Source organism: Caloenas nicobarica, chromosome 1 (genome assembly GCF_036013445.1).
Source record: "Caloenas nicobarica isolate bCalNic1 chromosome 1, bCalNic1.hap1, whole genome shotgun sequence".
NCBI lineage: Eukaryota > Metazoa > Chordata > Aves > Columbiformes > Columbidae > Caloenas > Caloenas nicobarica.
This window is the reverse complement of record NC_088245.1, coordinates 27,527,382-27,552,082: the sequence shown is the minus strand read 5'-3', so window position 1 is coordinate 27,552,082 and position 24,701 is coordinate 27,527,382. Positions and strand designations below refer to the sequence as shown.

The following is a 24,701-nucleotide window of genomic DNA, read 5'->3' as shown; positions in this document are numbered from 1 at the left end:
GCACAGCTGTATTGCATTTTTAGGAGCAAAACTACTATCCCTAAAGCATTAAGTCTAAGACATTTAGGCACTATGACCACAAGTATAAATTCAGTCTTTCCTTCTCTGTTGTTTGTCCAGTGGGGCTGAATGCTTGCAAAATTATGCAGTGTTGTCAAAAGACCACATAAACCCTGAACCAATGTCTTTTTGCTTTTTTTTTTTTTTTTGTGGCAGTGCCGACGAGTACTTTTACTGAGTTTTGTAAGACTTCTATAGTGTTCCTACATTTTTCCCACCATTGTTATATTTTACCGGACAATTTACAATATACAGAAAAAAAAGCATTTCCTTTGTAGATTGTCTCTGTGTTTCTGAGGGGTAGTTTATTTTTAACTCGGAATTAGAGGTGACCAAATGTAAAAGATTTAAGGAAAGAATAGCAGAAGTCCTGTTAACTTTATCACAGCCAACGCGGTATCGGATTATGGTGTCTTTGAAGCCACTTCACTCTGAACCTGACTTTCATCAAGCTGACAAAAAAATGGCCATTTTGGGGCTCTTTTGTGTTCAGCATTCAGCTTCTAACAAAATAAGTACATTGTATGTTTAACATGCCAGAAATGAGATGTGAAAGACAAGAACTGCAGGACTTAAAAGACTATTACAATGCACAGCTTGTTCAGTGCCCCTAAACACTATCCTTCAAAGCTTTCTGGTATAGGTTTTGTTATTTATTGCTACTGTCAGAGAAAGCTCATAATGTGACAAATGAAAGGTGAAGAACAATTAAGATGAATGGTAGGACATAGTCTACCAGAAGAAATGTGTTTCTGAAATTATTTCTTTGCACATTCTTTAACTCAGTTTGAAATTCAAGAAAACCTGAAGTAACTAACACAATATTTTTTTAACAGATTCTCCCAAGCAGCGCTCCCTTAGAAGGCGGGACAAAACTGACATTGTGTGGATGGGACTTTGGATTCAGCAAAAATAATAGATTTGAATTAAAAAATACAGTAGTCCATATTGGAGGACAAATTTGTGCTCTGGAAGCAAAATCCAGCAATAAAAACAAGTAAGAAACCTAAAATGTTAATTTCTTTTTATACAGATGTTCTTTATCTGGTACGGATTTTTTTATAATATGAACATTCAGTCTATAAGTGTCATCTCCGATTCTGGAATTTCAAACAGGAAACAATCCCTTGGTTCGATAAGCTCCCCAAGAAAAAAGTGCTCAAAATGGAGATCAAATAAATCTAGTTAATGCCGATAGCTCCTGCAGCAGCTTTTTCTGGTTTGTCTGCGAAATACTGTTCAACATCTGTGGGAGCTGGCAAGAACAAAAACTATTCAAAGGTTTGAAAAGGGGGCAGGTTCCTTTGGCCAGGATCCTGCTGGGCTCAGTTATGTCACCTCCGTCTTCCTGATCTCTGAAGCTGCTGGAGAGAAATGTGAGAAGATGCAGGCATTTCGTCATCCAGAGCCTTGTGACCCTCAGCTGCACCTCTCCTCCTCCTCCTCAGAAATAAGTATTTGAGAGAGTGGAATAATGGCTTAAGTTTACGACAGAGGTTATTCCGGTTGCTATCTCAAAAAAATAGGAACTTAAATGAATATCCTCTCTCAGTTCAGAGCATATGACTATCTGCTACCAAATAATGTGCAAATCATGGCACAGCTTCCCTATTCAAATACAGAGCAGCAAAAAGATCACCCTCCAGAAGTACCAAGCACTCTTCCAACTGCTATTCTGAACAGTCTTAATGCAAACAAAATGATTTAAGGAGATGAGCTCAAATATGAAACTGTAAATGTAATGTAGTGCATTACAACATGCTGCCATAAAAGTTCAAGTTTGATTTTTGGTAATATTTAAATTTATACAACAAACTTGTGTATATGATGCGTTTTTTTCTAATCCCGTTGTCTGCCAAACTTTGGCAGTAAAGGAAAATTCCAAAAACCAACTCAGCCATTGAATGGGAGGTATTTGTTTTCTTTAGCATGCTTCTTTTTTTCTGAAATTTGTTTGATATACTAAAACTATTTTCTCTGGCCAAGTATAAACACCACAGTGTTTGTATTTAGTATTAAAGAAGATGATGACCATTCTTTTAGCTGTTATTTCTGAAATGTTTCTGATGTGCATAGATGGACAATTTGAGATTGAAGTGGTTCTATTTAAATACAAAAAATCAAGCTAGAAAAAAAATATAATCCCATTTTTTTCCTTGTTTTTCAAAGGCTGGAATGCACAGTCCCTGCTGCAAAAAATCCAAGTTTTAATATATCCAGTAGTGTTTCTGTTGGACATGGCAAAACATTATTCAATACATTTTCATATGTGGTAAGCACTATGATTAAAACTTCATTGTCAAAATTAGCTTAAATATTAACTGGAAGGAGACTCCTCGTGAGTCCAAGCCAGTATGGCAATTCGGTATTCCTGTTTGCTTTATTATTTGTTCATGGAAATGCTAATGAATGTTTTAGGATTCTTCCTCTTCACATTTTGAAAATAATTTAACAACCACTGTTTTTATTTTTAACCCCTCTCAGAATCCCATAATAACAAGTATCTCTCCCACCTATGGCCCCAAATCTGGAGGAACATTGCTAACTGTAGCTGGAAAATACCTAAACAGTGGAAAATCCAGAAGGATATTTGTTGGTGAGAAACCATGCACCTTGAAAAGGTAAGGTACTTACTAAAAAGTGATGCCTTAAATATTGAGATGGCTTGATTAAAATGTCTTGGAGTGAAAGAAAAACCTCAAATGTGCATTGCTCTCCTTATGTTACATATCGGAGAATTGATACTGCAGTAAACAATCAGTTCTGTATTACATCCTGAGTTTAGGATGTCTGGAAGGTTCCTAGAAAGGACTATGGTTCCCTGGAAGACTTATTTTGTAATGTCTTCATTAGCCTCATTAAGAGGTTGCATAGAGAAGTAGCAAATCAGCTTCTAATGGACCAGAAACTGCCCATTTCCCAGCACCAGCTCCCACACTCTCAGCCCACTTGTATTAGCAAGAGCTGCTCGCATCTCAAATAGCTTTAATCACTACGCAGTTCATGCAGGAGCTCCCAGTGAGCATCCAGTGGGTGCAGGTTACCATTTCCTGATGGTTTGGTTGATGGAAACCTGACCAGCATGGGAATGTGTATCCCATGCAGAGAAGCAGCTATTTCTGAGGTACTTATCAGTGAACAGCCTCCAAAACAGAGGCAGCATCAGTTTGGGACTCTTCTTGGTATATATAAAATTGTTTTGAGGATTAAACTGGAATTTCTTGTGGCTCTGTACTGCTTCCAGTAGGAGCTCAGTTAAGAATCTTTGACTTGCTCTGTGTGGAAATGCCTTCAGTCCCAAGTGAATGTGAATGTTAAATACCACGCACAGATTCTCTGCCATGGGCAGACAAGCATTCTCAATTTGGTAGCAATCCTACCATGGTGCAAATCCTGCTTGATCCTGTCTTCAGGTAGAAGAGGGTGGCTCCAGAGCTGTCATCTCTGTGGCCAAGGGCAGAATCTGGCCCACTATGTTCCAGAAACAGGATGTCCAGCAATTCCTCTAAATTTTGAATCTCTCCTAATGATATTGGAAAGTCGTAGTGGTGAAATATCCCACTTGCAGAGAACATGAGGAAGCAGTAGCCTATTAGTTAACGTCAGACTCCAAGTCAGGAGACTTAAATTTTATTCTTTGCTGCTAAATGATTTATTGTATGCTCTTGATCAAATCAGCTAAATGTGACTAAATCAAGAAGGGGATTTAGGTATTCAGATAGGATATTTAATCACTCCCAAGATCTTCAGCACTTATGTTCAGTCGCTACTTAATAGTTTAGGGTGGCATTTATTGATGTCATCGTCTCATCTGGTCAACTAATGGACTAATGGACAAATCAAACCCTTTTGGGAATGATTAATTGCATGGGCACATAGTGATAGGACAAGGGGTAATGGCTTTAAATCGAAAGAGGATAGGTTTAGATTAGATATGAGGAAGAAATTCTTCACCATGAGGGTGGTGAGGCACTGGAACAGGTTGCACGGAGTTGTGGATGTCCCATCCCTGGAAGTGTTCAAGGCCAGGTTGGATGCAGCTTTGAGCAACCTGGTCTAGTGGAAGGTGTCCCTGCCCATGGCAGGGGGACTGGAACTGGATCTTTACTGAGGGGCATGAGATGACAGCTCAGAGGCAGAGATCTGCTTTGGTCAGGTGGACCTCTAGGTTGTGAACCATAGTTGGGGCTTGTTTGGTAAGCATCCCCAGCACCCCTCTTTCTCGCTAGCCAAGTTGTCTGGAGACTTCTACACAGGTCTTGACCAGTTTCTCAGGGCACGTATTTCTCTGCCTAAATTGGCAGCTTTCCCCAGTTCCGAGGCCAGCTAGATCAAGGTTTTACTTTTGCCTTTAAAAGATGGTAAAAAGCTTCTGGGTATGTTTGAACAAATCACTAACTCCTACAGCACACGATGAACACCACCTTCCTGGAAAGCTTCAGAAATGGCAGCAAATGCCCCTTTCGTCTAATTTGGAGACAATCCTTTGAGAATGGCCTAACCTGGAGGCCTCCTGGATGTAGGTGGGCCCAAATCACTGAAAGCAGCTGGTAAAGTTGCATTTGCTCCTCCAGTCAGTTGTCACCCTTCCCTCTGATGTGCCCTGCTCCCTGCGGCCACGGTTCATGTGCTTCAGGCGTCAGGATCCCTCACCCCACTGCTGCCTGCTCACCCACTGAGCTCAGTGTGGGAGGAGGACTTCCAGGACCAAGCATGACAAAGCAAGAGAAAAGCAAATATCCCAGAGACTCTGCCGCTGTGCTAAATTCAGCCAACTCTTCCTGAATTTTCAGCTTCTCCTCCCTTCTCCTTGCCCTCTGGCTGCCCCTCAGCAGTGCCTGGAGTCAGCAGGTGCCCCCAGGGCAGGACGTCTCTGACATGCTGGCACCTCCCCCACTGGCACCTTTTCTTGAGGTTTTTAACACAGGGTAGATCCTGTGGGTTGGAAAGAGAAAGATGTTATCCCTTGGTTACAGCAGAACAAGTCATTCTCCTTAAACCTGGCGTGTGCTGTTGTTCTCCAGGGTGGAAGCTGCCTTTGCTGGGTGCAGGGACTGACATGCCTGTCGCCAGCACTGGGGAAACGCCTTCCATCAGGCAAGGGGCAAATCAACCAAATTAAGATGAATCTTGAGCCTAAGAAGTGCTTTTGCTTTGTCTACCTCATGCCATGCTTATTTGTTGCAATATGTTCATCCAGTGGGGGAATCAGTGATGTTTTTTTACAAGTGGATCCTTAGGGTTGGAGCTCACTAAAGGATGGTGTTTTAAACCGAGTACATGTTATATAATGCTGACAAGCAAGCCCTTTTCTCTCATTCCAGCATAACGGGGAGCACGGTGGAGTGCTACACTCCGGCACAACGAATTCCTCAGGAATACCGTGTGAGGGTGGGAATCGACGAAGCTACCCGAGCCGCAAGCAGTCATTTCACATACAGAGAAGACCCCGTTGTTTTAAAAATTCATCCAGCCAAATCTTTTCTTAGGTGAGTAAAAGTTTATAATAGAAATAAGAGAAGTAATGAATGAAAGAAGAACGGCTATGCTGCGCAGCAATCTATCAAAAGAAATTGCATTTTTATCTCTATCTGCCATGCCAATTGCTTCTATTACGGTGCAGTTGCAGAGGGCAGATCATTTCCTTTCAGAGGTGAAGGAGAAGGGGGAAGGGCACCTCTTTTCTTTAGGTGCTTTAACTCCTAGCTGCTGCTGAGCATACCTGTGGTGTCCTGCTGAGATACCTGCTCTACAGCTCTGTCTCCTGTACTGCGTCTGGACATTACACTGATTAGTGAGGAAAATCATTTAATGTGACAAGTCAGCAGCACTCAGGAGAGCAAATGGATTTTAAAATAGTCTAAATCCAGCGCTACATAAATATTATGAATATATATGTATGGTAGTATGTGTGTGTTTTTAAGTGACATATTTATGGTCTCAGTAGCTCTAATCCAAGCCATCTGCCTTTGCCAAAAAAATGTCAGCAGTAAAAAAGACACCTTTTGCAGCACCACTGAAAGCAATATGTTAGGTTAGTGAATGCTAAGTGCAAGTATACACTCTACTTTAAAATGTACACATTTGTTTTATATCCTTGCATACCACAATTTAAAAAATTAATTTTCTTCCCTTATATTTGGTGAGTTGTTATAGCAAGTGTAAAATTTGTTTCCCAGAAAAATAATCTCACTGCTCAGAGCTATGTATTTGCATTCACCCCATATATCCCTAATTCTGGTTTTATGTTGTCATTTACTGTAAAATATAATTTGTAATTAAGATTATCATAGTAGATGTATAATTATCCTACTCATCTTTTTTTTTTTTTCTTTTTTTTTTTCTTTTTTTTTCCATTTTTCCTAGTGGTGGAAGTACAATCACAGCTCAGGGAATTAACTTGAACTCAGTGTGCTTTCCTCAGATGGTGATTACTGTACCTAAACTGGGAATGAACTTCTCTGTGGTGAGTCAGTCTTGGAGAAGGCAATCTGTTATCTTGTCATCTTTGTGTGGTGAATGGCACAGAATTTTCAGTCAAAATACTTTGATTTTTCTCTTGAAACTTCGGGGCTTCCACCAACATTTTGGTGTTTTCTGCACAGACTGTTTCCAATGCATAAGCAGAACTCAACAACAAATTTGAAATTATGCCGGTGGTAGAATAACAGTTTCCAAGGAACCTCTTCCAAAGAAATAAGGTTTTTACAGTATCTGATAATGAGATATTTCTATTGCAATTTAAAAATGTTAATTCGGTGACTAAACACAGAACAATGCAATACAGGTATGTCAGATTACATGGCAAGTTCAAGTATTACTGTGATAGATAGGAAAGATATTCAAATGGTGACTGTGGTTATAAAAGGGAAATTGAACAAGCATTAAAGAAGGAGGAAAAGTAAATATGTACAATAAAAAGTAAGTATTATTTTGAAGAATTTCTGATCGCCAAATTACCTATTGGGGTAAATGTCTCCTAATTTATCCAAGTTCAGCAACTAAGTCTTAAGAGACCTTTTTTTGTAGTTGAGTACCTGTGCAGGAACAGAGGGTCAGTCAGGGATCTGAGCCTTCTTTTGTTACCTGAGTTGATAATACACAGTGTCTAAATCTAAATAAGGTTTTTGGATATGACCATGTGATCTACTTTAATTTTTATAAGGCAAAGATGAGTTGGTTAGATGACTGGCGAGTTGTCCTGGAACTGTTTCCTGTAAGCTTTTGCTTACATATTTGTCTTGCACCTTCAACGTTTTCTTATCCTGTAAGGCCTGTTTAGCCTAACTGAAGCTAAATTGACCTACACTCTTTATGACATGCTACATTACTGCTCATATTCTCAGCTTATTTCTAATGATCATCATACACTATTTCCTGTATTGAATTCTAAGTATTAGACCTAGGTTTGCTCAAAGCATTTTAAATGGTATGTCTGCAAATTTACAGTCTTTTATAGCTTCAAGGTCATAATATTTTTCATGATCCTGATTTGTACAATATTACGAGTGTTGGGACCTGAATTTCAGCTGGACGTAATCGTGGCTTGTAATTTAATGAGTTCAGATTTTAATCTGAAAATCAGTGCCCCTGCAATGAAAGGCAATGTCCAATGTTATCAAAAAGACACTTTACCCATGAGTTGGAAAGCAAAACATTTCAGTGAAATCAACCAAACTCAGAATTTGTTAGGTTTTCAGTAACGTAGGCATGATTATTTCTGTGTACAAAAGATTTCCAAATAAAAGATCATTGCTGAAATCAGCTCTGTAGATTTTGCTTTGTGTGGATTCGAGCAGTCTTTTTTTGAAGCAAAGATCATTCACTTGCTTCCTCTGTTTCTCTGTGAGAATACCTAATATTGTTTCTCTTCAGGCCCTGATTCTGCATACTTTGCTTGTCAAATATTTGGGACTTCCTCAGAATTTGAACAGATTTGAAAGGTTCTGAAGTTTTAAAGAACTAAATCCACTGTTTAAAAGTAACTGGCAACTCCAGGCAATGAAGACTTTAGAGTTTACTCTCTCTCCCAAATACTGGGGAGCAGCCTTTCCCCTGGGGAGTGGTTTGCTGCCATCCTGCCCTTTAACCTGCTTTTGAAAAAAGACATGGACATAGACAGTCAGAATTATCTCCCGTATTCTTTTTCTTTTCCTACCTTGCAGTGTGGGGGATATTTGCCAACACACAAGAAGAGGCAGATCTGACCCTCCTTTTCCATGAGAATACCTGTCCTCTGCCACTGCTGATCTCTGAGAAGCTGCCCCAGTGTAAAAGCCGCTGTACACAAGTTCATTCTCCCTGCAGAAGGGGTGGAATATAACCTCGAACAGATTATAATCCAGAGTGTTTTATACTTTGACACTGCCCTAGCAATATGTTTTGTTCTACTGAAAAAATTAAAATCTTCTGGCACTCGGTGGCTTTCCCTGCCATTGTGGCAGCCCAGCTCTGCTTGCCATTTGTTCTGCCATTAGTCTTTACCTTGAGCTTATTTCTCAAGGAAGGGTATTAGTTCTCAGGGAGGAGGGGAAGATTTATAAGTGGCAAAACAAGATTGCACTGTGTAACAGAGGAAATTGCTCGTGGAGGATGCCTATGGCTGCAGCCTGCCCCGTCCTGCGCAGGAGATTCTGGGCCCTATGCATGAGCGATATGCCAAAAAACCAAATTTTCATCCAGTCATTACAAAAATAAACAACCATGAGGCACTATTTCCAGCAGAGGATCCAGAGCACTGGCATCACCAGCTATGCCGTTTGTAAATGAGAAAACAGGTTGTGGTCCTGAATAGACTGAACCCAGACAAACAGTACAATACAAACCAGAATTCTCTAGGAGTCCTATAGCTGAGGTTATATATCTTTTTGCTTCCCTAGTTTGGGAGAGGAGAGCTAGAGCTGAGTCATTTTTTTTTTACTTCTTATTTAAGCCCTTTTTCTTTTCAGTTTTCTCTCACCAGCCTCCTTCAAGAAGCTGCTTTTGTCAGCATTCAGAAACTTTGGCTCTTGGGAAAACCAAAGCCAGCACTGAAACACATCCCAAAGCATCAAAGGAAAGTACAGCTGGGAGGGACCACAAAGACCTGGCCTGGCCTGCTTCCCTGCAGCAGGAGCTAATGTAGCCAGACCATCGCCTGACAGATATTTGTCTAGGCTGTTATTAAAGCTTCTTGTGAAAGAAATTTCCCAACCTTGCTTAAACAAGCTTTGGGGAGAGCTGCTCTACCTGCTTACCTAGTGGTTTGGAAAGACTTCTTTCTAATAATTAACCCAAATCCTAGCTGCTAATTAGATATCTGCTTGTTTGACCCTCAGTGGACACAAACAACAGATTACCGGTCTCTCCTGCTAATTTTACATATTTGGCTACATTATGATTCAGCCTTTCTCTTTTCCAGTTAAAACAAACCAAACCGGTTCAAATTCTCCCAATAAGTTTATTCCCTAGAGCTCTGCTCATTCTTTCTGCCACCTCCCAGACCATCCCCCATTTGCCTAAAACTGATGGTGCCCAATTTAAAAGAGGTCTCACCTTCTCCTGTCAGCTCTCTGTCCTCAGATCCTTAAATCACTCCCTCAGGATTAATTGTGGCCTAGAGCCCTGATGGAGTCACAGTGTGAGCGGAGGGTCACTTTTGTAGGCAGCCGGAGCTGCTGGGGATGCTCTGCATCCCAAAGCCTCAGGGAGCAGAGCCAGCTGATGCGCCCTGGGGCATTTGATCTTCTCTGCTTGTTTCTTTCCATCCCAGTGGAAGAGATGAGCAGTACAACTGGTATAAGAGCTTTTCTGGAACAAGTCTCCGTAAGAAATGCAGTTTCACAGAGACGGAAAAATTTGGGGGGCAAAATGCCGATCTCCTGTAGAAGAAACATTTAGGTTGAGCTTTTCAGTTCTAACATTTGAAGTTCAGTATTTCCGAACCTTTTTCTTGTATAATGCAAAGATGCCTTGCTTCAACTTTATCACTTTCATTTCATATTTAGTTACATTTCCTTAAAATTATTCAGTACTGTGTTCACACTACTTGTGTTTATATTGCAATCTATGTTAACGCTATCAAAATAATACATTTTGCCTTCTTCGAATTTCGTATTTCAACGCATGTAAAAAATGTTCTCGTTGTTGAACCATATGTTTCAATGCTTGCAATGTGTTTCTTTTTAATTTCTATTTCATGAGTTGTTTTGATCATTTGTTCTGACAAGGAACAAAAAAATAGGGATTTACACAGTGCTGCATAAATTCCCCAAAGCTCTAAATAATGCATAAGGATACACAAACCCTCTCACTTCTGCACACATGTCCAGTTCCTGTGTGAGGTACACAAGGGGGGAAGCAGCTCATTCCTTCCTTTCACTTTGCATTGTGCTTGTAAAAAAGCTTTGCACAGTTTGGAATGGTGTTTGATCAAGTGTCTTCTAACCTCTGCTATAAGTCATGCTAGATGATTCTTCTGCTTCTGGAGCACTTGCAGCCAGTATTTTCTCTTTGAAAGCCTGTACTATGCATTGATTCCCCAACAGTAAACAAGTGGTCATTCGGGGATTGTTTACTGTAGCATTTCTATTATTCTAACCATTAACTAATTTGGATATATATTCCCACTGTTTAATCTCTTCTAACCATGAGTGCAAGGTTGCAAAACTGAGGAGAAGCACCTTTTAATGTATTGCCTTCAATAAATGACCCTGTAGCTATGCAAGATCATCTCTTTCCACAGACTTTTAATTATCTTTTCAGTAAGTAGTCTCTTGAATGGTCTTCAGCATTTCTTAATTGCTCCCTGCTAGATGCCATTCCCTGCTGTATTACAGGAGAATTTAAAAATACCGTAAAGTTCCTTAAATGTTTACAAGTGCATGAAAAATCCTTACTCATAATGCTTATCAAAATGCCTAGAATTCACCTGTGAATGTCTGTCTTAGATGATTACCTAATGACAGAAGAAATTGCCTAGAAACTATGAATGTTGAGTGTGTGATTATTATTGAAGGTATTCCTGACTACTTATCTGAAGACACCCAGCTGAATCTTCTATCTGTGTTGACTCTGTGGCACAAAGCTGCCCAGAAGCCCAGCAAAGCATTTTCCTCATGAAGAGGAGCCACTGGCTTTTCTGTCTGTGCTGATTCTGCATCTCATGCACATCTCCTGCAAAAGAAAGAGTGCAGCAGGGGGTGTCAGGGAAAAGCCCATGCTGTGAAATCACCAGGGTGCCAGGGATGTGGTGCTAGCTGGTACATTGACCGTCCCAAGCCCAGCGAGTATTTTAGATTCATGTTGTGCAAAGGACTGACTCTCAGACACAGGAGAAGGAGAAATTTTACTCTACCTTCTGGTCCAACGATCTGATAGACTACAAGTATCATCTCCCATGCCTTCATCCAAGAAGACAACTGGAATAAAAGTGCTACCAATTCATTAGCGCCATGCATTGCACTACCTGAAATGGCAGCAAAAACCCAATGAGTTCTCTGAAAAGTCCTCAAGATACCCTCCTTGAGTGCCACTGCTCAGTTTCTCACCTACACAAAAAAGCCTTCTGAATGGGCTTTCCTCGAGTTGGACCTGAATTCTCATCTCTTTCTATTGAGAAATCATCCTTTGGCAAAGATGGATGGAGAGTCTCCTGGTCTGGTTTTAACCTCATTCATGTTTCATTACTCACTGGAACTCCAAAAGTTTACTTTTTATGAAAGGATAAATTGGCCCTTTTCTCTCTTCTGACTGCTACAGATCCTGTAATACACATCCAGCTGCCCCTCTCTTATCTGGGTCAGCTGCTGGGAGACCTCTGGAGCTCAGAGATCCTCCCTCATACTTTTTCTGTTGTTCTACCAGACGAAAAAATATTGAATTGGGCACTGAAGTTCAGATGCTGTAGGTCAGGTTTGAATTAATTGCCTCAAGGGTCGTATTTTACAAATGAAACAAGAATACATACCTTTAAGTCATGAGTCATATGCATTGTGCAATGGATTATTGTTCCCTTTGGGGTATAGTATTTACTTATGCTTGTGAAATGTTCCATAATTTTTACATCTTTTCTTCCTTATTGTCTTCAGATGTAGATTATAGTCACAAGAAGAAAGCAGGCTTAGCTTTTAAAGTGAAGGTACTTTAAAAAGCCTAATTAAATAAAAGTTAAAGGTGCTGGGTGATAGGCAGTATCTTAATTGAGAAGGCAATAGATTGAATTAGGGTTTTTTTCTTGTAGATCCTCAATCCAATATTTCTTGAAAACTAAACCATCATATTCTTCAATTGCTAAAACCAATTTCAAGGTAAAAATGTCATGTCAAATCATGTACCAATAAGGGCATTGCAAATAAGATTTTTCTTGACCTTACCAATCAGTCACATTGCATCCCCTCCAAAGTGTATTATTAGATTTTTATCATTTTCTGAAAGCTTCCTCTTCAGAGACCAGCCTGATAAAGTAAAGTATCTGATTCTAATAGATAGCCACAAACAAAGTTATGAATACCACTGCTATTCATTTAAGGGACATCACTACTCTACAGTAGATAAAAAGTCTAATGAATTTACATTAATCAAATAAATATAATGATTATCTGGGACATATTTGGTTTTATAATTGTATTTATTTTAGTAATCCCTTTTTAGAATCGACACAAAATGATAGATATCTTTACGAATATTCATAGATCATGGAAAAGTATGGCTTGATCATCTATTATACTAATGATTCATCTTATTATTACCATGCTGATTCAAATGAATTTCTAGATCCACGTGATATAACAAAGCCTGAGATATGGTCAAAGGTGTATAACAAGGTATTCAAAAGAGGAAGAACAGTCTAATACTGTAAGAAAAGGGAGCAAAAATCTGCTTTGTCTTGTGTCCCATGGATTACCTTGTTTTCATGGAGGATGCACAAATGTTTCTGAATTTGTGCTAGGAATCTAAATGGGCTGTTAGTTGCATGGGTGCAAGTGCCATTAGCATCACTGAGACCCGCACCAAGCTGTTTAACCGAGTGCCGAACTCACAGCTCGCAGACATGTAACCCTTGCAGTAGAGCTCTAAAACTCTAGTGCTCAGTTTCAGAGCCTTGAACGTGTTTCTCAGATTCAAGATTTCACAATATTATGCACAGAAACATGAATTGCTCTGGTGATAAGAAAAAGTGCTGATTTGTAGATAGCTAATTTAATCCCACTTTTCAAGCTAATGTGGGTATATAACTGATGTAGCTTGAAAGGTTATGCCACTGATTTGAAAGGGCAAAATTACATTGCATTAATTTAGCATATTAGAGACAAATGTAAACTAATTTCACAACTTCTTCAGGCAGCATTTTATAATCAGAACCAATTTAATTTGAAAAACAAAACAGAAGAATATATATTTTTTGGCTTTCTCTAGATGTGCGAAGGTATTCAACAGCACTGGTGATTTTCCAGGGAAAGTTCCTGTAGAACAAATGTAAGATTTATGATCACTACGAGCTAAGCCCCACTCTTACCAGGGCACATGTCAGCCACTCTATTTATATTAAAAAAAGAAAAAAGTGTAATCTCTGCTGTCAGGGCACAGTGTACAGGGAACTACTTACAGAAGGTTTATATAGTCAGAAGAGAAATGCTTCTGCGAGGCTGAAACAACTCTGTTTGTGCCAGAAGTCCTTCAACCATATCCACAGTAGGCAGCACGAAAGGGAGGCACAGGGAAGGGAGGACATGAGACAATCACAAACAAGCCACTCTGCAGTTTGCATGATGCTGCCCAGCACCCACCTGCCTCCCATCGATGCCTTTGAATGTGCTGTTGACATTATAATCAAATTAGTTATGTAGAAACCTTCAGAGTCAAGAGAGAGAAGTCAACCCTTCTAGAGCACCGTTAATCTAATTCAAACTGTTGTCTAAAACAGATCAGATGAATCCCACTTCTAGGTGACCTGTTTCCCTCTGCTGACTGAGGGCAGTTCAGACAACTAACTCCAGTGCAGGTGTCTGGATAAAGGCTGGATGAATCCCATCTGCAAGGATTCCCATTATCCCTGCAAACTGCCCAAACTCCACATCAGATCAGGCTGCCTGCAAACCCCTGCTGCCCTTGCTTGCCACACAGTGACCATTGCAGGAAAGACCGGTGTCTGTCTTCTTGTCCCCCGAGTCCTGTGCCAAGGTGGCATGGGTTAGAGGGAAGCACCCTGGCCAGACATTTCACAGTGGATCACACCCCTACAGCACAAAAGAAGCCCTGGCAGGTCTTCTGCAGTGTGGGGTGTACCAGCAGCTTTCCCCCAGGAGACACCTCTAGATCAAGCCCTCATGAGGCACAACGGCAGAGTGAGGGCAAGGGCGGCTTCACACCCCTTGTCAGGTGTCTCCTGTGCAACGAGGGGCAAACATCTCATCCCCGCTGGTCCAAGGAGTCACAGTGTGAAGCGTGTCCCACATTCAACACTCCTAGGAGGAACTTGCATGACACCAGCATACCGAAGTGCCAAATATCACATCTCTGGAGCCCTACACATACATTTTTTTGAAAACAGATACACTTTGCTGAGCTTTCATGGCCCAGAACCCCATGGTGGTTTTGGCTTTAAAGTGCTTTCTCACAGCATCCGTAGTCTTTCTGGAAACATAGCGGCTTAGCTACACTGTGCATAAATGGTGCTTTATTTTTGTTTTCCATTATTTCGGTCAGATTAGTTGACCCTGTTTTTACCTTCTTTTTACCCTTACTATTGGCTTTGGTAACAAAAAAAAGTAAGAGAAATCCGTGTGGCAGTCACTCCGACATAGGCTGGGTAAGCTGAATTATGGCTGCTTTGTGTCCCAGTACAGCCCAGTACATCAGGACAGCCTTCTGATAGTCCTTGGCTTTGGAAATAATTTTCCACTAATTATCTGCAAAATATTTACTTTAAAAGTGCTGTGAACAATCAGGCCAGGAAGCTTGTTTACTTGAACATTTCCTCTACAAGAGTGAAAACACCATTGACATAAAGATTTTAAAGTTTTCTCCCAGCTCTAAATAAACGTTGTGTAGCACTGATCAGGAATTTGCTTTGCTTAAAGAAGAACAAGACCTGTGGTGTTTATTTTTTCAATATATGTGTATTGTTATAGAACAGTTATGTTCTATGTTCAGTGACTTCCTATGCACGTACTTACTCAATTACCTCTTTCTTTCTTACCCACAGGCATGTAGCCACCGCTCTAGCTCAGAGATAATCTGCTGTACAACTCCTTCACTGAAAGCTTTTAATCTCCAACCACCCTTTGTAACCAAAGTGTTCTTTATTTTTGATGGTGTCAGCTCTTTGTACTTTGATTTTGATTATGTAAATAATCCTGTATTTAAGCATTTTGAAAAGCCAGTGTTCATCTCAAGAGGCAACCAAAACGTTCTGGAAATTAAGGTAAGAAATGTTGAAATACTTTTTTTCTATTATTCTGTTATTTCTATTACTGCAAGCACACATCAACAGTGCAGTGTGGAACAGACATTTTGATGAAATAAAGGAAGCCCCAAGGAAGCACAGGCAGAGGGAGATGGAGAGCAGTGTGTTCAGTACTGCATTCATCCAAGCCCCCAACTGTCACAACTTAGAAGATACAGGGCGGTTGTTGGCATCAGGTGGGGTGGGAGAGGGGCTTTCCTCATCCTCATGGGAGGACCACGCTGAGTCAGCCTCTGGTTGTGACGACCTGCGTCACCAGTTCAGGATTAAACATGGCCATCAGCCCAGAACCTGCAGTGTGTGGTCTGCACGCAAGTCCCAGATCTTACTGTCACAGGGCTCTGCGTCCTTCCTCATAAAAGATGCGGAGTTGCCTTTAGAAAGTGGCCTAGCAGCTTTGGCTCTCTAGAGCTGAGGGAAACTCTGGCCTGTGCGCAAAGTCACTCATGAGGATCCATCATCACTGTAGCCTAAATATTTACAGATCCATGAAAAATGCAAAGTTGATGCTGAGTGCTTGTTAAAAAGAGCACTGAGCATGGCCTACACAGCACTGAGAAACATCTCTTAGGAATTCAGGGTCCTTGCGGGCACAGGCTGCTCTCTACTAGAGTGCTGCAGAGAAAGTTAAATCCATTTTGCAAGAGTCTGATTTCCTGAAATCTAGTGCTTTTCTGAGTATCAAATAGGAATAGCATAAATACAGGTATTTCTGATTTATAATGAATGTTTATGAAAATGTATTATTATGCACATGAAATTTATATAGAATATCTATAATGTATATAGAATATAATCTCTAAAAAATGCTTTACGGAAGAGAAGCAGCCTTAACGCTTTGTGTAGCTGCTCCATAGCTTTGTAAGCCCAAACTCTTTTCCCCTTTGACAGCCATGAAAGCTTGAAGCCCTGAGGTCTTTCACTCCAAGATGGTCCAGCGGGCCAGCTCCTGAGCTGCAGCAGATCAGAGGAAGTTACCTCAGAGCCTCTGCCAGCCATGTTGCGTTCCAGTCAAGCTCTCTTAATATTGTTCTGTCTCCACAAAGTGTTTTGTGAAAATTCCAAAGAATAATCGGCCTGATTTTTATTTCTTTGTTTCGATTTTCTACTTGGAACTTGTGGCCGTACAATCATCCCTTCCTCAATGCAGAGCAATTTTCCTATTCAGTTATGGAGAAATGCTAGAAAGAGTTCTGTTGTACGGGTCAATGGAGAGCTGGGAATATAGAGCTGCTGCATGGCTCAGTGTTTTCCTGGTCATGCATATCAAATGACTGGAAAGAGGACTCATTTGAGAAGAATCATAGAATAACTTAGATTGGAAGGAACCTCTGGAGGTCTTCATAGTCCTTGCTCAAAACAGGGCTATGTTAAAAATTAGGTCAGGTTGCCTATGGCTTTGTCTAGATGAGTTTTGAAAATCTTCAAGAATGGAGATTTTTACAGCTTTAAAGAACTCAGCTCCATTAGCCCTGTATTGTGCATCCTGGGTTTTAGCTCCCTTCCCAGCTCAGTGTCTCTCTGCTGTACTTCCTCTAGTTTGTCAGTATCTCTCTTGTCCTGTGGGGATCAAAATTCCACACAATTCTCCAGGTGTGGTCTCACAAGCCCTGAGTAGAGGAAAACAGTCCCCTTCAATCTACTGCTAGACTATGCAGTGAGCCTTCATCACTACAATGGCACACTGCTGCCTCATTTCACTTTGTTGGCAACAAGGACCACAAGTTCTTTTCTGTAGGGTGTCTTTCTGCCTTGCTGTCCTTAGCCTGTCCTGGTGCATGGGGTTATTCCACCCCAGGTGCAAGACTTTGCATCTGTCTTGTTGAATTTGAGGTTCCTGTTGGCCCACTCCTCCAGCTTGCCACAGTCACTCTTAGCAGTGGTCCTGCCCTCTGATGTATCAGTCATTTTCCTAAATTTGTTGTAATCTGAAAGCGCGAGGACAGTGCATCCTGTCTCTTTGTCCAGTTTGTTCATAAAGATTTAAAGCAGTATTGGTCCCAGTTATCAGCCATTGAGGAATGCCACTTGTTAGACTTCTAACCTTTGAGCACATGGCCAGTTTTTCACCTACCTTATGGTCCATCCATCCAGTCCATAACATCCCAATTTGTTTTCAATGCTAAGAGAAACTCTGTTGCAAACCTTGCTAAAATCAAGGTAAATATTGTCCAGTGCTTGCCCTTCATCTAGAGAACCAGTCATCTCTTCATAGAAGGCAAACAGGCGGCTCAGGCAAAATCCACCCTTAGGAACATACGCTGGCTGTTTTCAGTTGCGTTCTTGTCGTTCCTCTGCCCGGAAAAGCTTCCATGAGGACTTGCTCCATAATTTCACAAGGATCGATGTTAAAAATTAGGTGATTTGTAACTCTCTTCTTTTACTCTTGAACCTTTTATTCTCCCTGAAGGAGAAGTCCCTGGTGCTATTTATTGCTGGGAAGAAGCCATCCAGAAGGGAAAGGCTGGCTGAGGATTGTCCCACTGACAACTGACCAAAGTCACAATTTTGTAGCATTGATGTCACCTGTAGTCATGGCACCCGAGGCAGAGATGTCTACCTAAGGCTAATGCCCTGATTATTTCCTGGCAACCAACTGGAGAATAACGTTAGTAAAAGCTGGCCTCCTAGAAAAAAACATGAACAAGCACCAATTTAACATCTTCCTCTAAATAGAATTAGTTATAGTGGTATGCTTCTACCAAAACACTGAGGCAACTTTCAGAAATTATAGTCAGGAGCCAAAAGATCATTACAAGTCATATTGGCAACACTTTTCCCTCGCTCTGTAGCCGCATTCAAAAATACCCACACACAAGTTTACATGCCTCATGGTCATATTTTGTGCAGTAATTAAGCAAGCTCAGCATGAAATTAAATGGCAGCTTGCTTCAGTGAACAGTCTGTTCTACCAAACCAAAGTTCTTTTATCTTTTTCTTAATTAGTTTCAGAGGGGCGGAGGGAACTTTTATCACAAGTTTTTCAATCAAACTAATCTAGTGTGACATCTTTGGCTTTCATCAAATGACAGTGAGTACCAATTGAAAGGTTCTGTTTGGTTTCCCCTGATGACCATAAGATGTTTTTGTGAGAAAATGTTACACACAAGAAAACATTAAGTCTTCTATCTAAAACACAGTCAGGTCACTGTGTGCCACGAGTGCCAGCCCTTCTTGTCTTCAGTGCCAGCCCTTTTGTCTTCCACACTACTGAGCCTCTCAAGGTCCCACATCATCACTGTCTTCCTCTGCCAAGTATGTGTCTCTTTGAAGTCTTTCAGTGCCCATCATGCCCCAGTCAGAGGGGTCACGGCAGAGTGGTTTGAGGCACTTCTCTGCTTCAGCACCGTGAAGACGCCACTTTAGAAGTGCTCCCGTCTCCTGCCAACACAGGAAGATCTCAGGGCAGGAGAAATTCCGGTGTTTTGCTTTTGGGGATGACCCAAGACCTGAATCTGCTCAAGAGGACAGAGTCTACTTGCTGCCTCCTGCGGGAGCCACTGACCTGGACTTGCACACCGGCCTGCTGATGGCCCAGTGTGTCCTAGCTGTGGGAAAAACAAACAACAACAACAAATAATCACCAAGTAAATAAGGAAAGAAACAGCTTACCTCAGTCTACCCAGAGGCCTGGCCTGGTCAGGGGTTGTGCTCTTGCACCAAGCCGGTGCTGGGTCTCTGTGCCTGCTTCCAGAGGAGGCCTAGGAGTGGGCTACTAGGTGACTAAATCATATTTATAAATATAAATCTTCCACTAGAGAAATAAGTAGCACAATTGTCATTTCATGTTACACATCACATCTGAGATCTTGGCTGTCCTCTGGCACATCTGCCTTAAAACTAAGAGTAGGACAAGACTTACTAAACTGCCTACTTTCTCCCTAAGCCAGTAAAATGCATTCTTAGTGAGAGAATCTTAAGGAACTCTTCTTGTCTATTTATAGGTCACTCTATTTTCAGTCTTCTTCCACATTACATAGAAGATAATATTTCTCTCAATGTCTGGTCCTAGAGAGTGCAATATGGATACCCTGGTATTTCTGAGCAGGCTGAAGTGGAAGCTCTGCAGCTGCAGTCACTCCTCATTCTTCCCAAGTCAACCCGCTCTGCTTAGGAACCTAAAAATTCTTCTGACATCAGTCTCAAAATTTCCACGCCTTGGTTTGTGGTCCTTCTACTGCTTCTAGACTTTCACCCAAATTATTCCTATCTCCCTAAAGTTGTGAGGTAGCTGGTCTATCAGATTGGTTTGCAACAGCTTCTCAGTCCAGTAACCAGCTCCTCTAGCTCACGTGCAAGGGCATTGCTCAGCAAGAAGGGAGTAATACAGAATTTAAAATAGCAAATATTGTTTCCCAGTTCTCAGAGGAGTCAGTTTCCTCCTTGTCTTAAAATCATAGGCAAATTTTGTGGGCCTTAAAAGAGCAAAACCATTACTGAAAGAGTTTTGAAACTCTTAATATATTAAGCTATTATACTGAATACATTTGAAACTATAATACATTAAAGGTAATATGATGGTAATAGTTAGAAGTAAAAACTACGATCTTCATTATAACTGGCTAAGGACCACCACAGGAAATGTCGGTATGGTTTTTTTTTTATCCTTTGTGTAAGTATCAGTTTTGGTGGAGCAAAAGTTGTAAGATTTCGTGTAGAAGAAAAAGTGAGGCCACTCACTCACATTCTCCGGGACAGTACATTTATCCTGGAGATTGAAAATCCACATTCAATTCTCTTGAGGTACCTCATTCAAAGGGAAGATTTGAACATGAATGGCTCACCATCTGCAGCAAGCCTCCATACTAATAAGCAATAAACATTGAATATTTACTTAATTAAAACTGAACAGAATGGCTCAAAGCAGACAGAAGATAGAGTGCAAAATGGACTTTCTTGGCCGGCAATTAAAAGCACTCACCTGGGGTGTGGCTTTGCCAGTCAAAAGAGGACATTAAACTTGCTCTCCCATATTTTTATTAACATTTTCCCAGGGTTCAGTCTGATTCTGCAGCAGACCCAAAACATATTCCTAAGTAAGAACTTTTTGCCCCTCAGAATGTGATTCTTGTTTTCTTCCCCATCTATGAGGCCTCTTACAAGTGTCACCCATGGCGCCTTCCTCCTTTCTCTTAAGAAACTCCCAGATCCAGCCCACATAAACAACTTACATTAGTGTTACTCCCCGCCCTCCCTTCTCCCCTTTTGCTCCTGTTTGATATGCCTGTTCTTTCATCTTTAGATGGGCTGCACACAGGGTAGGGCAGCTTATAAAATACTGATGCACTCCTGACCACAAAAGATCCTGAACTTGGCCTTCGGACACTACTGCCATGATATCAGAAGGAATATTTCATCCAAGTCTAGGATGTGAAAGCAGGTTTTCTGAGAAGGGAGTGCACTTTTCATGCTGTCATCTTTATTACCAGGGTTTGTTCTTCTTTGGTCTGTGGAATGTACTTTTAACAGATTTGTGCATTTTAATGATGATAATTAATTAGTTCTTTTTGAAAGTTTCACTTCTGCTACCATAACCACTTGCAAAACAAAATGTTTGAGATGCCTTTAGTTTGTGGATGATATAATGCCAGTTTTGTGTAAACAGCATGGTCACATAATGCTTCCTTTCTTGTGCAAATTATGCAAAAATCTAAACAGGACCAACAGAATTTTTTCTCTCAGACATTTACATTTTTAGAAGTCTGTAAGGGCTGTCTGAGTATTGCTGACGGCAGATTTTATCCATAAACGTTATCATCCCCCCCTGGCCTGTATGTCAAACTCCCATTTACATGAAGAAACCTGATACATGCATATTGACAGGGCAATGTAAATTTGCTTTAGTCTTTTATTTCACATTTGTTTTTCCATTAAAAACGTTTTCCAAGGTAATGAAAGGATTTTTCTGAGATGGTTATGTAATATGAAATTGATTTTTTTTTTTTCCAAGGGAAATTATATTGATTCAGAAGCTGTTAAAGGAGAGGTGCTAAAAGTTGGAAATAAAAGCTGCGAAAACCTCCTCCTGCAATCGGAATCAATTCTGTGTACGGTTCCCAGTGATCTCCTCAAATCCAACAGTGAGCTAAATATAGAGGTGAGGCAGCTACACCACACATGAGATACTAATGCCATTTTTATTATCATTCCCAATATCACTATTGAACTTATAAACTTGAAATTTAAGCCTAAAGCTACGTTTACAGAGATATCTCTATCCCTGTTCATTTGGGAGGGAAATTCAAATAATATCAACTATTTTAAAAGAAATATTATCAGCATTGTTTTTGTTACCTGTTTGCACAGAGGCTTTCTGGAGCTTTAGGCACAAACCAGGACCTAAACTAAGCACAGAAATAAAATTATAGTTATTAATCCAAACACAAGAGGAAACGTATGGGAAAGAATGGGAGGCTATATTGGAGTAGGTCTACTTTGGAGCTCACAAATACTTCAGAAAAAAATTCTGCTGCAGTCAAGAGGATCAGATCCTTTCTGAAAGAATTTTTTTGTCTGCTTTTTATAATTTCAACTCAATTATTTTTGTAAGATGCAGACACTTAGTACAAATGTTTGAGTTCTAAAATTATTGTTCTAAAGGTGGTCTCACTAGAGTCATTCAGAGTGCTACTGCAAACTTGTACTGTAGACAGTTTTGACCTATTTATTCATAGAATAAGACACAAATCTTTCAGTATCTTTGAGTTTTTCACTGATATAAAAAAAAGGAAAATCACAAAAGAGGGGATTACCTTTAAACTATAAAATTTTATGATCGTAGACTCCGATTCACTGAAAGCAGTGGAAACTTTGCCAGTCATGTAAGCGTGATTAGGATCAAAGTCTATGTAAGCTCTTTGGAGGAAGGACCATCTATTTTTTCTATGATGTCTTTGTGGCATTCATCTCAATAGGATCCTAGGCCATGAATGGTATTCCTATATGCTACTGCAATCTAAATTAATAGTAATAGCTAATTTGCCTTATTAATACAGTAAATATTAATTTATTTTAATATTACTTTGAAAAGTACAAATTGAATTTCTTGGATGTATCAGGCAAACTATAAAATTAGATGCAGCTCTCCTTTTGGCATATTTGTTTCCCAGACCTGTAAATGCCTTGTTTCATATAATACTTGTGCATATGCTGCATTTGTGCATATGTGCAACTGGGACTGACACTACATTCAATCAGTTCTACTATGTGATAGCTCCTTAACCTCTAAGAAACAGATATGCATGACATGTATTTCCTGTGTAGAAAAGAAGACAACATAAAGGGGTTAAATAAGGTTTCTGCTTGTTTACTGGCAAAGAGCCTCAGAAATTGCAGTCTGCCCAGTGAAGAAGAAAATTTGCTCTTTTGACGGGCAAATCCATCACTACAGTACCCAGAGGAATGAATTCCACAGGAGGAAGAGAAAAGATGGCCAAATGCATTCCAACTGACTGAGCTAGCGCTGTGTGACCTGAAACAGTTTTTCCCTGTTAGCTGCTCGGTGTTTGTTTGGTTGTTGATTTTGGGGATTGTTTTTTTGTTTTGTTTCTTTAAACTGTTGACAAGCTCAGAGCTGGCAAGGGACGGGCTCACGTGACCTTGGGAACTAAAATGCAGGCACGCTGTCAGCAGAGCATTTGATGTTACACCACATTTATGCCAGAAGGACCCATATTAAAGACATTTGGGCTAGGGTTTTTTCAACATATGTCTCAGCCCATATATGCATAGGCCCATACATTTCCCTGCACCATTTGAATAAGAGTATGAATTTAGTGTTTTGAATTCACATGTGGTAGCAGTGGGACCCTGTTATCCAGAGTGTGTGTGGGTGCGTGCCGTGTGTGTGGTGCAGCACATACAGAGCTGTGTCGCTATCAGAGTTCTTGAAGGCATGTAATAAATCATAAAAAAGTAGATTTGCTTTCGCATACACCAATGTAATAATTTCTCCACTCCCAGTGTCTTATCACAGTATAGCATCACAAAAGCAAAATTTAATACATATGGGAGATATCAGCTCATGCTTTTGCGTAATAATCTGCTTCTTTCTTGTCTTTTGAAATCATCACGCTATTTTTTCCCTTTTTTTTCAGTGGAAGCAAGAAGTTTTGTCAACAGTTATTGGAAAAGTGCTGATCCGGCAAGATCAGAATTTCACGGGACTAATTGCTGGAGTTGTTTCAACATCAGTTTTAATTTTGATCTTTATGGTGTTTTTCCTCTGGAGAAGGAAGAAGAAACAAATTAAAGGTCCATCTTAGTCAATTCCATCAAATAATTCCATTGTCTTATCTTAGATTTTAAATCTGACATCAGTTTATGCTTTGCTTAACTGCCATGCAATGCCCTGTTGTAACCTGTCAGTAGACATTTCACAATCAAGTCCTGTGTTTGCTTGCATTTCAGCCCTTGGCTCTTGCCTGAGCTGGGTGAAGGGCCACACTGTGCCAAAAGGAGAAGGATTTTGGAGGAACTCTGAGCTATTCAGAAAACTTAGTAACTTCTCTTCCCCAATCAGCCTTGGAAGAGGGGACGTGCAAATGATGTGCATGGAATCATGAGTACTTCAGCTTCATCCTATTGCTTTGTAGTCCTCCAGGCTGTGCCTAGGTTGTGCAAGACAGAGCGCTGCATTGTCCTGGTCTCCTGCTCACCCAAATCAAGAACTTGGTCAGAGTGTGCCTCCTCTCTGGTCCCCATGTCTGGGTTTTCTTCCAGTGGGAACCACAGTACTACGCAAGGGGAAGGAGGAGAGAAGCTGCTGTACAACCAGGTCTTGTTCTGACACAGTATCACAGTCAGATCATGAAGCTGGCCCCAGAGGCTTCAAAGCCATCTTGGATCTTCCACTGTGGCCAAGAGCAGAGCTTTGACACAGCTTGTGCTGTTCAGGTAGCTGAAGTTCAGGTCCTGTGCATGGCTGCCTCAGCAACAACCTGACCTTCTCAGCAGAGCAGAATATCTTAAATAAATACCTAAATGAATGCTTACACACAGTAATACACGAGGATTTTCCAATATTTCTTTCTCCTCCTTCAGATCTGGGAAGTGACCTCGTGCGCTATGATGGCAGAGTGCACACTCCTCACCTGGACAGGCTGGTGAGCGCAAGGAGTGTAAGTCCAACAACAGAAATGGTCTCAAGTGAATCTGTAGACTACAGATCAACTTTTCTAGAAGGTATACCTCTATT

At 40.7% G+C, this 24,701-nt stretch overlaps 1 protein-coding gene across 1 annotated transcript in view; it reads left to right on the top strand.

Moving 5' to 3' along the window:
- Positions 1-24,701, top strand: part of MET (MET proto-oncogene, receptor tyrosine kinase) — a 93,939-nt gene that overhangs the window by 54,261 nt on the left and 14,977 nt on the right. The window contains exons 6-14 of the mRNA XM_065631779.1: positions 897-1,057; positions 2,230-2,332; positions 2,545-2,681; positions 5,385-5,549; positions 6,427-6,526; positions 15,245-15,463; positions 21,456-21,602; positions 23,602-23,758; positions 24,548-24,688. Of these exons, the coding sequence (XP_065487851.1) occupies positions 897-1,057; positions 2,230-2,332; positions 2,545-2,681; positions 5,385-5,549; positions 6,427-6,526; positions 15,245-15,463; positions 21,456-21,602; positions 23,602-23,758; positions 24,548-24,688 (1,330 nt within the window). The remainder of the gene's footprint in view (positions 1-896; positions 1,058-2,229; positions 2,333-2,544; positions 2,682-5,384; positions 5,550-6,426; positions 6,527-15,244; positions 15,464-21,455; positions 21,603-23,601; positions 23,759-24,547; positions 24,689-24,701) is intronic.